General features: G+C 38.5%; 1 protein-coding gene across 1 annotated transcript in view; it reads left to right on the forward strand.

Moving 5' to 3' along the window:
- The first annotated feature begins 7,828 nt into the window (after positions 1-7,828).
- ANKRD31 (ankyrin repeat domain 31) overlaps positions 7,829-18,995 on the forward strand; it is a 143,114-nt gene continuing 131,947 nt past the window's right edge. Inside the window, exons 1-2 of the mRNA XM_032404187.1 lie at positions 7,829-7,905; positions 7,988-8,144. Coding sequence (XP_032260078.1) covers positions 8,041-8,144 — 104 coding nt within the window. The 5' untranslated portion in view covers positions 7,829-7,905; positions 7,988-8,040. The remainder of the gene's footprint in view (positions 7,906-7,987; positions 8,145-18,995) is intronic.

Raw genomic sequence — 18,995 nt, forward strand, 5'->3', positions numbered from 1 at the left:
TTATATTCCTGGAAACTTCTATTCCTTATAGATGCCATTCTCCACAAGTTCTTCCTTTTTGCTTTTGGAGGTTTTTACACAACTCTGTAACTCTTGATAATGCCCATTATATGCAGTAACAACCGTCAAGTTCACAGCAGGCCAGATGAGGAGATGCCAGCGATATTTTACCCTAAGTGTTTGCATACACACCCATATATCTAAAGTTATTTAATCCCAGGAGAGATTATTTTGTCTTGAGGACTTAAGACTTATTTTGCTAAGTCAGATTTGCCATCAAAAACTGTTGCTCTTTAAATTAAATAAGAAAATGTTTGTCTTGTCCTGTCTTTAGATACCCACTAGATGTTGCCAAAGGGCTGTGGGAAAAGGAGTCATCATTTTCATTCAAGGCTTCAGTGATAGAATCAGAACTCAAAGGAACCATAGAGCTGTCAGAAATAGTAAAGATAGAACTTAAACACAGAAACAGGTAGTATATCTTCAAAAGATAGAAAGTAAGTAAGACTGACTAGGGAGGACTGAATATTTAAAGGCAATGTTGGCATAGTTGAAATTTGTGCAATAGCATTGTGACATTGTGACATCAAAAAAAATTACTTTTTTTGGTAAAAGTATTATATTAGCATTTAAGCAATTAGGACAATGTAGAAAATTATAATGGGGAAAATAATTACATAGAACTCTACCACTCAGGGTGACTATCTGTTAGCGTTTTAGCACATTTATACCCTTCCATTTTTTCCCTATACTTCTTTAACTATAAAATATTATATATATATAGTATATGTACACAGGTAATTTTTGTTTAATTAAAAATACATATATACTTTTGTGTTTTATTATAAAATATTGCATGTATATTATATTTGTAATATATATAATTTTTTTATTTTCTTATATACATCATATGGAAGCTATGAAACATAATAATAACAGTCAACTGTGATTAACTACACAACTGAAGACATAGGACATTACCAATTCTTTTGAGTTTCCTGTGAACTCTTCCCCATACCACTCATCTGCCTCCCCAGAGAGGTGATCACTACCCTGAATTTTCTTTTTAAATTATCCCTTTAGTTTGAGTTTTATCACATATCAATGGGTTTAAGTAATATACTTTTTATGTGTGTTTTTAAACCTTGTAAGAATGGGTTCTAGAACGTTCATCAGTGTTGGTATGTTCTTTTTTTTTTCTCAGCCATAAGATATCCTATCACATAATATCCCACAATTTATTTATCCATTCTCCTCCTGATAAACATTTAGGTCTATTCTCCCATGGAAGGATAATTGGGTTGTTTATATTTTCGGTTATTATGAGTAATGTTCATGTGTCCTGATACCAATGTGCAGAAATTTCTCTAGCAATAGAATCCCTGGATTACAGGACACTTGTTCTATTATTTACTCCAAATTATTTTTTTGTGTATGTAATAACATAGGGGGCAAGTTTCATTATTTTCTCCCATATTACTATCTAGTTGTTCTAGCACCTTGTGTTAAAAAGGTTAGTGTTTCTTCGTTTAATTGACCTGGCACTTCCATATATTATTAAAACAGTCATGGCATATTCCCTGACATATGACAACTGCCAGTTAAATGCAGATAAAGCATAATTAGACTATATAGTGTTCGTTTCTTCTATCATCTGTATTATGAAAAAAATGTAAATGTGTATTCGTTAGTTTAAAATATCACTGTAGACAGTGATTACAAAAGGAGAGGTGTGGCACAGTAAAGGAAAGCATTAAATGAGACAAAGGAAGATTGAGAAGAGAAAGGGAGAAAGGATATTCTAGGTAGAAAGACCGAATGTCATGGCACAGGCACAGAATGCCATAAAGCTGGAACTGGCTTTTCAGTTGGTAGTGTTTCCTAACAAAGAAAAAAGTAACATGATTTCTTTATGGCAATTCAAAGTTGAGATCTAGTTCATCATTTCACAAGCCAGTTACATAATTAAAGAAGTCGTAGTCAACCCATGTTGGCAAGTTTGACTGAGGTAGATTACGTCTAGGCGATGCAACCACAATTAACATAAGCCCAAATACAGTGGTTGTTGTTATGTTTTGTCACCTTTCTCCTTTAGCAATCATTTCACCTCTGTTTTCTTTCTTGCCTGCCCCCCTTCAGTCCTCTACCTTTTACATGGTCTTCCTACTGTAATATCTACATTGTTGAATGCAGGGCTAATTCACTCTCCCCCAGGTAGGACTCTCAGAGAACTGAGACTTCCAAAACCTATTCTACACATTACTTTTTCTTTCCTGGTTCCCTTGCCCTCATCTAACCATTAAGTCTTACCACTCTGGCCCTGGAGTATGGGGAAGACAGAGAAGGGGGAAGGAGGCCAGGAAGTTCTTACAATGGTGGAGTCAAAGGAGCACTGGACCAGCTTCTACTAGTTTCTAAGAGCCAAGTGTTAAGTTTTCAGGCATTTGTAAGTTATTGAATATAGTCACTATTAAAAATTAAAGTATATAAACTACAATTGAATAAATCATCTTAAAAATAAAGGCAATAAATACCCACAACTCATTAGTTCCTCATTATTCTATTAGATTTTACTATGGGGCCAGACTCTGTGGTTAACAAAGTGAAGGAGGAGGAGAAAGAGGAAAGAAGAAATAATGTGTAGAATAAGTTTTGGAGTATTTACACCACAGAAATCTGCCAATTCTACAAATCAGAACTCCCCATTCCCCTCCCAGAGGGCGGGTTGTTAAACATTTACCAACATAGCATTAAGTGATACTGTTCTAAGGCAGCTTTGCACTTTCTGGGTCCACCGTTTGTTTAAAGCTGACTCTATCATAAGTGATTTTGTAATGTTTTTGGAGACCTGATCCTCCACTGTTGATGTCTCTCCTGCAGTTCCCTTAATCTGGGAGCACATATCCTATTAATGATCCCTTTTCCATTCTTGGAAGACAGAACACAGAAGTCCACTGCTGAGGACTGTTTTCCCTCCAGACAGGATATAACTAGGCTGGTTCTCTTTTGAGCATACCCCCTATCTAGCTTGTGAGAAACACTGTTTTCCCAAACAAATATTGGTAGCACATACTGATTATACCCTGTGATCTACTATCAGAACCAAGCATAGCTTCTTACCCATTAGGTTTCTCAGTTTCCTCTGCTGATTTAATGGACTTCAATATTATGATATACCTTTTGTCATTTATCAGAATAACAGATGCTATTAGTTATTCTCCAGAAGTTTTTCATCACAAAATATTAATTTTCTATTAGGTTACTATCTTAAATTTCATAGTACTTCTGAAGTGTTTTCATATCTATTTTGTGCCATTTTAAAGTTGAGCTTCTATCTTAAATTCTGCACTAAGAAAGGACATACGTACAGGAGTTGTGGTCAGCATATCCCTATACAAGTGAATCAACTATAGTGATGACTAAAAAACAACGAGGGTACTGAACCTGAACCGACATCCAATCCCGTGTAAGCTTGCCTTTGTGTGCTCTCACATTTTGCAGTTTTTGAGAAATGGTTTCAGGTATCCTGATTTTTCTGGTTATGTCTATATCTCATTCACAAAACAGTTCTTTTATTTAAAAAAAAAATTTTTTTTTTAAAGTAAGCTCTAGGCCCACTGTGGGGCTTGACCTTACAAACCTGAGATCAAAGGTCGCATTCTCTACTGACTGAGACTGTCAGGCATCCCTCATTCATAAAACAGTTCTAAGTTGTGCTTGAGTGGCATTTTCTAAAAAATGTTTAAATCTTAGAGTAAATGAAGATTCTCTTGGAAAATGCATTTTAAAATACTATAGAATACTCGGTGAAACACTTTATATAGCTTTATTTTGGGGGGAGAATATTACTTGAGTGAAAAATATCTGCTGGGTTTACTCTTTTGGAGATTCATGTTGTGTTTGGTTATGATAAAACAAATCTTCCATGAAAGTCTCACCTTTCATAGTTCTGGGATCTAAAGCAACCTGGATAGGATGTAAATGATATGAAGCACTAGGCAGAAAAGAATTTTAATTATAAAAGCAAATATATTGTGTAAGTACAAAATAATAAGTTTTCTTTTTTTTTTTTTCAAAATCCATACTTGCAAACAAGTTTCATCACATTACACCTTGTATATACTCTACTTCTTGCTTAGTGCTTGGGCCTCATCTCATACCACTCTCCCCTACTCCCCAGCTCCAGGCACACAAGCCTCCTTTCTGTTCTTCTAGGTTGTCTCGGAACCTCTGCAATTATGTCCAGGCTTTCGGTCTTAGGTCAAATGTCACCTCCTCAGAGAGGCTATCTCTAATCATATTCTCTATCTCAGCAACCTATTTATTTCTTTCAGGCATGCATCACTCTCTGGATTATCTCATTCATTCATGTACTTCTTTGTTGTCTGCTTCATCCATAAGAAGGCTAGGCCAATAAGGGAAAGGCCCTTATTCTCAGCCCTCCTTCAGGGCACTGACCCTCACCAGCATTTGTGGGTTAGCATACATGCTATTGGATATGATTTTGGAATTTTTCTTCCGAATGCAAATTTGAGGTGGTAGAGCTGACATTCTCCTTTTAATTCACCTTTAAAACAAGTAAAGAATTCCCATATAGGACTTTTTATTTAAAGACTTACAGCCTAGGGGCGCCTGGGTGGCTCAGTCGTTAAGCATCTGCCTTCGGCTCAGGTCATGATCCCAGGGTCCTGGGATCGAGCCCCACATCGGGCTCCCTGCTCAGGGGGAAGCCTGCTTCTCCCCCTCCCACTCCCCCTGCTTGTGTTCCCTCTCTCGCTGTTTCTCTCTCTGTCAAATAAATAAATAAAATCTTTAAAAAAAAAAAAAAAGACTTACAGCCTAAATGGAATCAAGCTATAAAATTTGATTATAGTTCTTAAGGATTAATTGGTTTCATGAATCCTCAAAGATTTAAATTTTACTATAATCAAATTTAATTTTATTCTACCTTGTGTTATTCAATTTTTACAAATATTTGTTGGTTTAAAAAGGATATAATGCTCTTCTCAAGGTTTTTTTCTTTTTTTGCTAATTCACTCTGTATTAGTATTTATATTAACAATCAATTTTCCTTTTTAACTACTTGATTTTTTTTCCCTTTTCTTAGGGTCTCTCTCTCTTTTTTTAAAGATTTTATTTATTTTGACAGAGACAGAGACAGCAAGAGAGGGAAAACAAGCAGGGGAGTGAGAGAGGGAGAAGCAGGCTTCCCGCTGAGCAGAGGGCCTGACCCCAGGACCCTGGGATCATGACCTGAGCCAAAGGCAGACGCTTAATGACTGAGCCACCCAGGCGCCCCTCTTAGGGTCTCTGTAAATGTAAAAGAGTTCTCATTCCCTTTTTTTAAATCCCATGATATTTAATTGTTGAAAGAAACCAGGTCATTTGTTCTATAGAATTTCCCATAACCTAGGTTTGGTAAATTTCATCTTCATGGTGTTAGTCTATTCCTCTGCCCCCTCTTCCTGCATATAAATAACTGACAGATCTAGAGGCTTGATTAGATTCAGGTTTTTAACTTTTTTTTTTTTTTTTTTTTTGGCTTAGACTACTTCACAGGTATTAGGTAAGTGCCATTTATTCATATAGTGTTGTGCCAGGAGGTACATATTTGGTTGTCGACTTTTATTGATGTTAAGATTATTATTGGACTTAAGTGTTGTCATCCTGACTTGTCTATTATAAAATTCTCCATCAGCCTTTTACCTAGGAATTTAGGAATGATTTCAACATGGAAGATGTAGGTGTGCAGGTGTGAAAAAACAAAGGTGTAGTTGTTTACTTTACTTTTTTTTTACTGTTCTGCCTAACTATTGCAGCTATTGCTGACCATTGCCTAGATCCATTGCTTCATGGGTTGCAAAATGATGATTTTCTAATTCTATTGTATCTCTTGTATTTGTTAGCTGTGATTTCTCTCTAAGGAAAATTTTCCCTAATCAACAATTTGGTCACCTTGAAATACTGATTGTATAGAAACATCTGGATAAATGCTTTCTTTCCTCCCCTTTATTAATTTTTAAAATAATAAAATGGTACCTATCCACCTTCTAAATTACCAATTATTATTTTAAAATGAAGTTCTGGATTTTTCTCTTGATGAAGTCCCAATAGTTCATTTTTGCCCTTGCTTCCCTTGCCTTTGGCGATGTTTCTAGGAAGAAGTTGCTGCGGCTGAGGTCGAAGAGCCTGTGTTCTCCTCAAGGATTCTGGATTTTTATACATTTGATGTGTTTCAATTTATTTCAGTGTTTAACTAACGAATTCAGAAGAAAGCTGAGCTAAATTTCCTCTCAACCTGGGTACTTATGGATGGTTCAGTTACATGACCCAGCTCACCCTTTTTATCTGCTTAAATCAGTTTGAATTGTATTTTTTCTTGTCATTTGCAACGTAGATTTCTAACACAGATCGGTCATTCTTCTTTCTCTGTCCTGCAGTGAAACTTTGGATTTTATAAAAACAAAAAAAGTTTCCTTTAAAATCATACTGGCATTTATGTGGATCATCTTTGCTATTTCTTCTTTATGCTTTGAATCTTGGCAACTGTCTTGAATAATATAAAAGAACTGAAGATGCAAAAATAACTGACTCTTATCCACCAAAGGAGAAAGTATTTTAAAAAGGAATCTGAATTTCAGACTCCGAGTTTTCTATACTTAGCTAGAGTTACCAGACGCCTGCAGCAAAGTCTTTTATTAGTGCAAAGTCACCTTCTGGCATAGGGCATTTAGAGCCACCCACCAGCCTTTTCATGGATATGCACTTTCCATTGCTGGCAATTAACAGAGTTAGATGATCAAAGGAGTAGGTGAGCAGGAGAGTGGATGGGGATTTAGGACTGATTTAAACATGGAGGATGTAGGTGGAGAGGTGTAAAAACACGGAGAGGTCTAGTTCTGTAAGATAAGAATGGAAAAGCCATTGCATGTAAAGAAAAGAGCAGTGAATTGGGGAGTCAGAAAACCCTAGTTCCATCCATTTATTCAACAAACCTTTAAAGACCCAATATGTGCTAGATGCTGGAGATTTCAAAGTGAATACTAAACACTTGATGGGGGAAGGGGTTCTCATCCTTAATCTACCTCTCTTGGCAAATGGAGTTCACTTGGTTTTGTTTTGAATGTTCAAATATATAAAAATCTAGTACTTCATTCAAAAGTCATAATTGGCTATTCTTGGAAGTTGCTAGACACTATCATTCTAAAAATTTATATAGGAAAAAAAATAAAGCATTTATTCTCCTCTATCTACACAACCTGTATTTCAAGGCAATTAAAGAGTTAATGAGGGAAAAATACAAATACAAAATACATCAGTTAGATGGGTTGATGATCTATAAACTTAGGATAAACATGTTTGTCTTGCCTACCCGAAAGGACACTCGAGGAAGGGGTGTCAAAGGAATTAAGGAGAAAGGCAGCACTTGGTGGACTGCAACAAACACTCTTCCGGTGTAAGGTAACATTCTGGCTTCAGAATGTCAGACGGACAGCGGGGGTACTGGATCGGGCAGAAGCTGACAGTTCTTTCCAGGTCTGGGTCTCACAAGTACGAGGCGCACTGCAGGTAAGGTGACCTAAGTCTCCCTCCTGCCGGTGGCGTTAGGCAGGCTCGGACTGCGGTCTTGTCTGTGGCAGCGCTCCCTTTCTGGTCCCCACAACCGCAACCCCAGTCACTCCGCCCAGCGAATGAATAGGTAAGAAAGCACGGAAAGCGGATGCGGCGGGGGGCGCCACGCCCCGGGCGGCGGGGAAACCCGGAGCGGGCGGGCGCTCCGCCAGGCACTTCCGGCCACCGGCGTCGGGGGGCGGGGCCGCACGCGGCTGAGACGTGCGGCGGGCGGCGAGGGGGCCGAGCGGGACCGCGTCCCCAACGACGAACGTTGCTGCTGCTCTGTTCCAGGCATGTTTCCCGCGTCTCGCCTCGAATTTCATATTTCGCTCAAAGTTCCCCCCGACCCTCAGCGTGCCCTTTCTTTTCGCAGGAAGCGGGGCGTTAGAGAAGGAGAATAAACAAGGCTCCGGACGTGAGGCGAAGATGGAGGAAGGCGCCCAGGCCCCAGACTGGGACAGTGATGAAACTGTGATAGACGGGTCGGTGACGGAGAGCGACCTGGATGACGAGGAGCTGCCCTGGAGAAGGTGACCACCGTTAGCCCCAGGCCTTGGACAAGGCGCCCGCCATTGTGCTGGGTACTGGAGGTGGAGTGGCCCTCGCAGACTGAGTAGAAATTATTACCAGATGAATGTGTAATGAATGGCAGGCGGAATTCGAGTCTTGTGAGGTAGCCAGGCGTGAGCTAAGAACTTGTAAATAAACGAAACACAATCCCCCCAGCCTCCAGTTTAGGACAAAATGAGCTTTATGGTAGATGGCTTTATGGCATCTAAAAAAAAAAAAAACCAGAAACAAACAAAACCCTTTCCTTTTAGCCTGAGGCTAAGTCCTTTTGTACAGGCAAAAAAAGTGTTGGGTCTAGATTTCTGAAATGCATTTTTTCAGAAAATGCTGAAAAGCAACTGAAAGCTGAAAAGCAACTGGAAGCTCTGATCTAGGAGATGGTTAACATAATTTTAGGAAAAGAATGTGTGATGGGGGAACTGTTTACTACTAAATTGGAAACGAATAGTTTTATAAGAATCCAAAAAAGATGGTGGTTCAGTTCATCAAAACCTTGAACATATCTAGTTCTCTGTGCTAGATCCAGGGGAACTATAGAAGAGATGAGTCTTTGAGAAACCTACAGGCCAGGGAGGACACATAAACAGATAATTTCTTTTTCTTTTTTTTTTTTTTAAAGATTTTATTTATTTGACAGAGAGCGAGAGAGGGAACACAAGCAGGGGGGGTGGGAGGGGGAGAAGCAGGCCTCTGGCCGAGCAGGGAGCCTGATGCGGGGCTTGATCCCAGGACCCTGGGATCATGACCTGAGCCGAAGGCAGACGCTTAACGACTGAGCCACCCAGGCGCCCCCTTTCTTTCTTTTTTTATAGGCAGATAATTTCAATAAAATGCGATAGTCCAGGGATGGAAGTATGCTTTGGCTGGTTTAGGAGCCCAGGTAGTCCTTAGAGATTGGTACAGTTGACTTCTGAATAGAGGCTTGAAGGTGGTTTAGGAATTAGGCAGATGAAGAAGAGGTGTTCTAGGCTGAGGGAAATGCATGGGTAAAGGGGACATAGCATTGTGTTGTGTGCTGGAATGTACAAATAGTGAATTCTTACTCAAGTGAAGTGTTAAATGGTGAGGTGGGGAGTGGTGAAAGATGAGCCTGGAGAGGAAAGTAGGGTGAGGTCATGGAAGGCCTCATATATCCTGCGTGTGTCTTTTGTAAAATGTTAAGTGGAGGAAAAGCATAATCAGATTTTCATTCACTCGAGCATGCCCTAGAGCAGGGCTTTTCAAATTTTAATACCCTTGGGGCGACTGGGTGGCTCAGTTGGTTAAGCATCTGCCTTCGGCTCAGGTCATGATCCCAGGGTCCTGGGATCGAGCCCCTCATCGGGCTCCCCACTCTGTGGGGAGCCTGCTTCTCCCTCTCCCACTTCTGCTCCCCCTGCTTGTATTCTCTCTCTCTGTCAAATAAATAAATAAAATCTTTAAATAAATTTAATACCGTTATAAAATCACTCCAGAATCCCATTAAAATGGGGAGTTCCAATTCAGGAGTTCTGGGGTGGGATCCGAAATTCTGCAGTTCTAGCAAGGTTCCAGGTTAAAGTTGGAATTATTTAGAGCAGAGATGATGATACCCAGGTTTTTGGCTCATTTATATATACACACAGTAATATTTGCTCTTGCTGTACAGGCATCATTTCGACTAACACAGTGAGTCTTGTAACAACCATCACAGTTAAGATCCAGAATAGTTCCATCACTCCAAAAAAACCTCCCGTGTGCTGCCCCTTTGTAGTTAAGTCCTCTCACCCATTTAAATCACTATTCTTATATGTATAATGTGTCATTTTTTTTTATCTGATTTCAGTTTTCCCCCATCTTTGGTTCTCAGCAGTTTGATTACAGTATGTCTGGGCATGATTTTGTGTGTGTGTGTTTTTCCTGTTTGGGGTTCATTGAGCTTATTGAATATATAAATGTCTTATTGAATATATAAATGTCTTGTCTTTTAGCAAACTTGGGAAGTTTTCTGTCATGATTGCTTTGTATATTTTTTTCTATACCAATCTCTTTCTCCTCTTTTTAAAAAAAATTTTTTTTTAAGATTTTATTTATTTGACAGAGAGACAGAGAGAGGGAACACAAGCAGGGGGAGTGGGAGAGGGAGAAGCAGGCTTCCCGCTGAGCAGAGAGCCCAGTGTGGGGCTCGATCCCAGGACCCCGGGATCATGACCTGAGCCGAAGGCAGATGCTTAACGACTGAGCCACCCAGGCGCCCTTCTTTCTCTCTTCTTCTGGGACTTCAAATGACATGAATGTTAGACCTTTTGATACTATTTCCCAAATCCCTGAAGCTGTTTTTTTTTGTTTTTTTTTTAAAGAAAATTTTTTTCAAGATTTTATTTATTTATTTGAGAGAGAGAGAGAGAGAAACAGCATGAGAGGGGAGAGGGTCAGAGGGGGAGAATCAGGCTCCCCACTGAGCCGGGAGCCCAATGTGGGACTCAACCCCAGGACTCCGTGATCATGACCCAAGCCGAAGGCAGTCGCTTAACCAACTGAGCCACCCAGGCGCCCCCCTGAAGCTGTTTTAATTTTCTTCTCTCAGTTCTTCAGACTGTATAATTTCTGTTGCTCTATCTCTGAAGTTACTTACTCTCCTTTATCATCTCCATTCTGTTGTTGAGCCCATCCAGTGAATTTTTAATTTCAGATATTATAATTTTCTCTTCTAAAATTTCCATTGATTCTTTATAGTTTTTATATCTCTGCTGCAAACTTCAGTGTTTTCATCTATTTTATGAGTGTTTACCTTTATCTCATAGATAAGTGCTTTAAAGTCTTTGTCTTGTCATTCCAACATTTTGGTCATGGGGGTGTGGTTGGCATCTGTTAATTATCTTTTCTCTCAGGGCACCTGGGTGGCTCAGTCGTTAAGCGTCTGCCTTCTCGGCTCAGGTCATGATCTCAGGGTCCTGGGATCGAGCCCCACATCGGGCTCCCTGCCCGGCAGGAGGCCTGCTTCTCCCTCTCCCACTCCCCCTGCTTGTGTTCCCTCTCTGGCTATGTCTTTATCTGTCAGGTGAATAAATAAAAAATCTTTTAAAAAAAATTATCTTTTCTCTCAAGAATTCGATTTTCCTGTTCTTTGCATGTTGAGTAATTGTGGATTATATCCTATGTATTTTGAATCTTATGTTCTGGATTGTTGGTCCTGTTAAAATCCTCTACAGGGTTGATTTTTGTTTTGACAGGCAATTAGCCTAATGAGTTAGGTTCTCACTGCACATTCTGTTTTGCCTCCTGTGGGTGGTGGTTATATCAGTCCAATTTTCAGAGCCTTTACTATGCTTTTTGAGTCTGACTCTACCACTCAGGGGTTAATCTGGAACTTGAGCAGTAGTTAATATCGTAGTTCAGTTCTCAAAGTCTTTGTCATGTTTCTTTGAATCTGCTTTACATGTGGACAGCTCAGGGTTGAGCCTGAGACTTATGTTGAATCATATATAGAATTAGGTGATTCCCCTTTTCTGCTCTTTTTTTTTTTTTTTTTTTTCCGTGCAGGAGTCTCATGCACCCTTCCTTCCCCATACCCACATGCTGGTTCATATGACCAGAAAGATTTCTCTGGGCTTTCTTACTTCAGAGCAGTCCCTTGCAACTAAGGCCACCTCCAGGGAAAAGGGTTAAGAGAGAGAAGGAAATAAAAGAGATGCTCTCCATACTCGTGAGCATGTGGTTCCTCTAGCAAGAGAGACAGGTTCTCTCTTGGGTTTTAAGTGCCCAAATTGCCACGATTGGTAGCAGTATATTTCTGAGGCTAAAGAGAGAAAACAAATAAAACCCAGAGATTTCCCCCCCATGCTTTCTGGCATTCACAGGGATCCCTTTCCCTAGTCTTCTGGATAGAGATGGGGGTTTCTTCTGGAGTTTTTGCTGTCTGAGCCCACTGTGCAGTTTCAGGATTAGGCCAAAGCTGGAGACAAAGGACTAACAAAACAACAAAAACAAACTCTGAAATTCACCTATTACATGGTGTTTAGATTTTGACTTCAGTCCTCAATCTACCTGCTATTGTTTACTTTTCAAATTAGGTAGCTTTTAAAAAATACTCAGAGTTTTTGTGTAATGAGAGGAGAAATAGGCTTTAGATGGCTCACTCTGTCTTGGCTGGCCAATCTTTTTCTTCCCCCTTAATTCATTTAAAATGCTTCTCTGCAGTACCATACAAACATCTTTTTTTCAGACCTTATAGCTCAAGGTTAAAAACTAGTGTTCTTCTTATTGGCATGGCAATATGGCCAAATTCTGAGCATTGCTGGAGCTGAATTGGTGGGGCCATTGTTTTGTTTTTTGGTTTTTTTCATCTTCTTTGCTTGTGTGCAGTTCACTTTGGCTGTTTTTTTTATGCACAAAGTCTCAACTTTAGTATGAGGGACACAAGTTCTAGTAGAGATCCCCAAGAGGGAAAACATACAGGTTCACGTAGCTAAAAAATCCTTTTTTTTTTTTTTTAAAGATTTTATTTATTTATTTGCCAGAGAGAGAGAGAGAAAGTGTGAGAGCACAAGCAGGGGGAGCGGCAGGCAGAGGGAGAAGCAAGCTCCCCGCTGAGCAGGGAGCCCGATGTGGGGCTCGATCCCAGGACCCTGGGATCATGACCTGAGCCGAAGGCAGACGCTTAACTGACTGAGCCACCCAGGTGTCCCGTAGCTAAAAAATCCGTAAGTGTTGCAGCTATTAAGGTCTTTTTGCTGGGCGCCTGGGTGGCTCAGTGGTTAAGCGTCTGCTTTTGGCTCAGGTCATGATCCCAGGGTCCTGGGATCAAGCCCCGCATCAGGCTCACTGCTCAGTGGCGAGTCTGCTTCTCCCTATCCCACTCCCCCCGCTTGTGTTCCCTCTCTCACTGTCTCTCTCTCTGTCAAAATAAATAAAAATAAAATCTTAAAAAAAAAAAAAAAGGTCTTTTTGCTAAGACTGGAGAAAGGGTTTGATGACCTTTGGGATTAGGAAAGGCAGGGCTATTATAAAGAACCAGGCTGCCAGGTGTGTTAACTGTGTCTGAAAAAACACTCTTTGAGAGTCTGGATTTAGTCCTAGCCTTCCCTCAAAACCATGTCCGAAAATGCATCCAGTGTTTTTTTTTTTTAAAGATTTTATTTATTTATTTGAGAGAGAGAGAGAGCACAAGCAGGGGGAGGGGCAGAGGGAGAAGCAGACTCCCCACTGAGTAGGGAACCCACCATAGGGCTCAATCCCAGGACCCTGAGATCGTGACCTGAGCCGAAGGCAGATGCTTAACCGACTGAGCCACCCAGGCACCCTGCATCCAGTCTTTTTTTGTGGCTTGGTAGGTGTTGCTCTTCATCTTTTATAAAAATTCAAGGTGCTGAGTAGTAATATTTTGTTAGCTTGTAATTTGTTTTCTAAAAGGCATGATCCTTTTTTTCTATGTGTGCCCTGGGAAATTTTTACCAACCTTGTATTCTGTTACAGCCTCTGGTTAGGTTAACTACTCTATAACATGAAGGGATATATCTCAAATTAATCCTATTCAATAGATTAAAACAGAACCACCTTAGTTCATTGTTACATGGATTTCCGTATGTGTTCAGGTCACATGTCTTCTGAACATTATAATTGAATATAGTAAAAAGCTAATTCAACATAATTACCCTGCAAGATGAGTGTTAATTCTGTCCCTCAAGTCAGACCAACACTGTCTTCATGTGAATTGTCTAGATAGAAAAATACTTGTTACAAAGGATATACCTGGGGAAGGAGGAAAAGAAAGCAAAGTACAAGGAGACAAGGATTTAATAACCACATTAAATTGGCTAAAGAAAGCAACATTTGGGGGGCTCCTGGTAGCTCAGTCATTTAAGCGTCTGACTCATAATTTTGGCTCAGGTCATGATCTCATGGGTCGTGAGATTGAGCCCCACCTTGGGCTGCACACTCAGTGGCGAGTCTGTTTGAGATTTTCTCTCTTCCTCTGCTCCTCCCCTCAGTCATGCGTGTGTGTGTGTGTGTGTGTGTGTGTGTGTGTGCGCTCTTGCTCAAATAAATCTTTAGGAGGGCAGCACGTGATGTAATGCGCACTGGGTAGTATATAAGACTGATGAATCACTGACCTCTACCTCTGAAATCAATAATACATTATATGTTAGTTAATTGAATTTAAATAAAAAATAGTGGATGGAAAATAAATAAATAAAACAAAAATAAATCTTTAAAAAACAAAAGGCAACATTTTGGTCAGGGTGTATATCAAAACGGTGGCAACTCCAATGATAAAGCACAGTGGTGCCAAGTACTATGTTTAGAACTGTTAAACTGAAAGGATAATTAATTAGATTTTTTAATGAATCAAAGCCTTAGCATGATATTAGGACTGTGCTATCAAAACTTTGATAACATATAAAGTTGAAACCCCAGTTGTCCCCCAAAATTTTATTTTACTTTTAACAAAACAGTGAAAATTATTTGAAAATTTCAATCAGATTTTTGCCTGCAAGTTTTCCTTTTTTTTTTTTTTTTAAAGATTGTATTTATTTATTTGACAGAGAGAGACACAGTGAGAGAGGGAACATAGGCAGGGGGAGTGGGAGAGGGAGAAGCAGTCCTGATGTGGAGCTCAATCCCAGGACCCTGGGATCATGACCTGAGCCTAAGATGGATGCTTAACGACTGAACCGCCCAGGCGCCCCCCCCCCTTTTTTCTTAAAGAAATTTTCCTTTTAACCCAGCCATCTAATTTCTACTTCCTCTTCTGTTGTTAGTACTTGGTACTATCTCATTTTTCCAGTATTTCAAAATTAAATTTTATTATTAAAATACTGCATCTGTAATGAAGTGGTCAGTGACTTTTAGAGTATTAGTTATTAATGTAGTCTAGTAGTTTGACTAGAATTCACTAAGAAATTAATGTCTATTTTCAGTTAATTTATTGACTGAACATGGATAAGTAATTTTTTCTGGGCCGCACTCTTCATTTTCCTTTTAGTATTAAAAATAGCCCTGACTCCTTTCTTAAAGGAAAAAAAAAAAACCCAAAAATTTATGTATAAGGAAATTATCTCAGAGGCATTGCAATAATGAAAAATTAAAAACAAATGTTTTGGAATTACATAATGCTTAAATAAATTATACCCTCATGCTTAAATAAATAAATCATATATCCTTATGAGGGAGTATTATCAATATTTAATGGTTTTAGGAAGAATTTTAGTGACATTGCAAATATTTAAATATAATGCTAAGTGCAAAATGTAGTTTCTAAAACTTTCTACAGATTGATCCAAATTTTGTGAAAGAATTTATGGTTCTATCATAGATAAGCCTCCATAGAAAGCTGAAAGGAAGTCCACCAAAGTCTTAATACAGGTAGAATCATAGGGGATTTCTATCTTATTATTTATACTTCTCTTTATTGCCCACATTTTCTACAGATTTTGTGAATAGGTAATATATTTACATGGTTCAGGAAAGTTTTTTTTTAAGTATAAAAAGGTATATAGTAAAAATCTCCTTCTCATCCCTATCTCCTCAGCCACTCAGTCTTCTTTTCCACAGGCAACCAATGTATTTGATTTTTTGTCCTCCCAGAGATATTTTCTAAGTTATGTATATATGTTCTCAAACATATATAAAATTGTTTATTTTGACAGAGAAATACTCTGTCAAAGGGTTTGGGTGTTTGTAATCTTAATAATTGAATTATTTGGGTTTATCTCATAATTAGAAAGGCTTTTTTTCCTTCACAATGATAAAAGAATCCCTCCTTGGTTTCTTTTATACTTTTTGTTTCATTTTAAACATTTACATTTTGAGGGATGCCTGGGTAGCTTAGTTGTTAAGCATCTGCCTTCAGCTCAGGTCATGATCCCAGGGTCTTGGGATCGAGCCGTGCATCGGGCTCCCTGCTCGGCCGGAAGCCTGCTTCTCCCTCTCCCTCTTCCACTCCCCCTGCTTGTGTTCCCTCTCTCGCTGTCTCTCTCTCTGTCAAATTTAAAAAAAAAATTCAAAAAAAAATTTACATTTTGAGTCATGTGGGATTTTTCTGGAGTACAGTGTCAAGTATGGATCCAACTAAATTATTTTCCAGATGTCTCCTTCATTGTCCCAATATTATTTTTTTTTTTAGAAATCCTATCTTTTTCTCTGATTTGAGGTGCCACCTTTTTAATATACTAAATTCTTATATGTATGTGAGTTTATTTAAGAGATTTTATTCTGTTCATTGGTCTGTCATTTTATGTGCTAGTTTCACATTTTAAAAACATTTTATATCCAAAAATATTTTAATGTCCTTTTGGTTATTACCTCCTTACTGTTAATTTAAAACATTTTCCTGGCTGTTCTTATTTATTTTACCACATGAACTTTAGAATCAGTTGTCCAGTTCAATAAAAAGTCTTGGTACTTTTATTGGTATAAAGTTAAATTTATAAATTTATTTATGGAAAATTAACATCATCGTGTTACTTTTTTCACTTTTTTATTAACATGCAAATTACATACAGCAGAATTCATTCTTTTTAATGTACAGTTCTGTGTGTTTTGATAAACACATACAGTTGTGTAATAACCATTACCACAATGAAGATATAGAACAGTCCCATTAGCATCCACAATTCCTTCCTGCCTTTTTTGTGTTATTTTTAGATTAAAAAAAAAAAAACCTCAAAAATTTTAAAAAGTAAAATAATTCTGACTTTTAGGGACATTAAGATGAATAGATTTTTTTACTTCTTTTTTTTTAAGATTTTATTTATTTGTCAGAGAGAGAGAGGGGGGAGAGAGACAGCACGAGCACAAACGGGGAGCTGCAGGCAGGAGAAGCAGGCTCTCTGCCAAGCAAGAAGCCTGATGTGGGACTCCATCCCAGGACCCTGGGATCATGACCTGAGCCGAAGGAAGACACTAAAGCAACTGAGCCACCCAGGCATCCCTAGATATTTTTACTTCTTAGAAAAATGTGCTATAGTAATGGTATTACCCATATTTGAATAATAAAATTTTCAATCCTTGGTAATGGCCAGTAGTAATTGAGCCAAAAAAGATGCTTTTTCTCCTTATAACAGGAGCCAGCATTGACTCTCATAGAGGGTGTGTTAGATTAAGGACTGGAGTCCTTTTCATTATTAGTTTTGCTGGTGCTGAGAACTATTAGGAGGTATGGGTTTTGTTGTTGTTGTTGTTGTTGTTATTGATGACTTATTTTTCTTAGTAACCTGTTCTTTCTTCATAATGTATGTGAAATTATATATGTGATATATATTTGTGTTTGGGAATGGAAAACAAGGTAGTTCTGTAAATTTTCTTACTCTCTCCCCATTTTTTTTTTTTTAAACTTCCACAATCATCTTTTACTAAGCTTTTAAAACTGAGAATAGGAGTGCCTGGCTGGCTCAGTTGGAAGTGCAACTCTTAATTTCAGGGTTGTGAGTTCAAGCCCCATGTTGGGTATAGAGATTACTTAGATGAATGAATATTTTTTAAAAAGTGTGTGAGAATCCACACAGTGGTATACTATGAATTAATAAAGAGGAATGAAGAAAGTCTCTTTCCCCTAGACTGATCAATCTACTGGATTTATTGTTAAGAAAAAAAAAAAGAAAGTAAAGAGATATATATAGAATGTTACTGCTTACCTAAGACTGGGTGACGGCATGTATACTCATATTGCTTATATTTTCAAAAACACATTGGAAGGATAAACCATACAATTTTAAAAAATGGGAAGTGAGAGAACAGATGGGTGAAAAGACAAGACGAGACAAGACTAGACTTCTCTAAATAGATCTTGTCTTATACATTTATGGTTTACATAATTATAAAACAAAATTAAACCAACATGAAAAACTTTCTAAAAAGCAAAAATAAAAAAGCAAGATTAAACAGGTGAACCTAATTATATTTTGACTTGATGGCATAATTACACCAAAAGGAACTAAGTGCCTTTTAAACATAGAATTAATCTATACATGCCAGGTAAGATATACTCCAAGGACATAAATAATTACAAAGTAACTTCAGTAATCATACTGTTAATGATAATATTAGTATTGTGGACTCTAAATATTATATGATATCTAAATACGATATGATACCTTATTTTGGGAAGCTAGGGAAGACTAGTTGTGTATTAGTTTGCTCAGGCTGCCATAAAAATACCACAGACTGGATGGCTTACCCAACAGAAATGCATTTTCTTATGGTTCTGGAGGCTGGAAGTCCAAGATCTAGGTGGTGGCAGGCTAGAACAATACTTGACTCATAGAGAAGAGACAAAACAAGATCAGCTTCAGTAGTAGGTATCGGCCCCCACAGCTAGCAGTCACTCTCTGCAGTTGATGCAGGCCATTGGTCTGTACACACTCCTCTTGTGCCACAGAATGACTTCATCTTGTCCCAACAGAGGACATATATATTAGTGGGGTTTTCCAGGTAACCTATGACACACAGAACTTTCACAGCAAAGGAGTACACACCAAGTCTGAAACTGGGAAAGGTATTCTCATTCAAGGTAATAAGTCCAGCACAGGCTGGGAGGACTCTAAATCTTGGTAAGAAAGTGTTCTAGGCCCAAGGCTGAAGGGGGGCTGAAAGACTATGCACAAGACTACCTTTCTCAATACATACTTTATTATTTCCTGTAGGAAGTACACACATGCCTCCCACCCCCAGTTAACTTGATAGATAAAACTTCTAGCTCTAATAACCAGTTTATAGGAAGTATATGGGATAGAAGAACCTGTTAAATGACATGCAGTTAGAAAATTCAAAATGTGGGAGACTGCAGGAAAAAAACAGTCCAGTTACTTCAACTATTAAATTGCAGTGGGAGGGGGGTAATTTATATATTTAAA

Source organism: Phoca vitulina, unplaced genomic scaffold (genome assembly GCF_004348235.1).
Source record: "Phoca vitulina isolate PV1807 unplaced genomic scaffold, GSC_HSeal_1.0 scaffold6, whole genome shotgun sequence".
NCBI classification, from domain to species: Eukaryota; Metazoa; Chordata; class Mammalia; order Carnivora; family Phocidae; genus Phoca; species Phoca vitulina.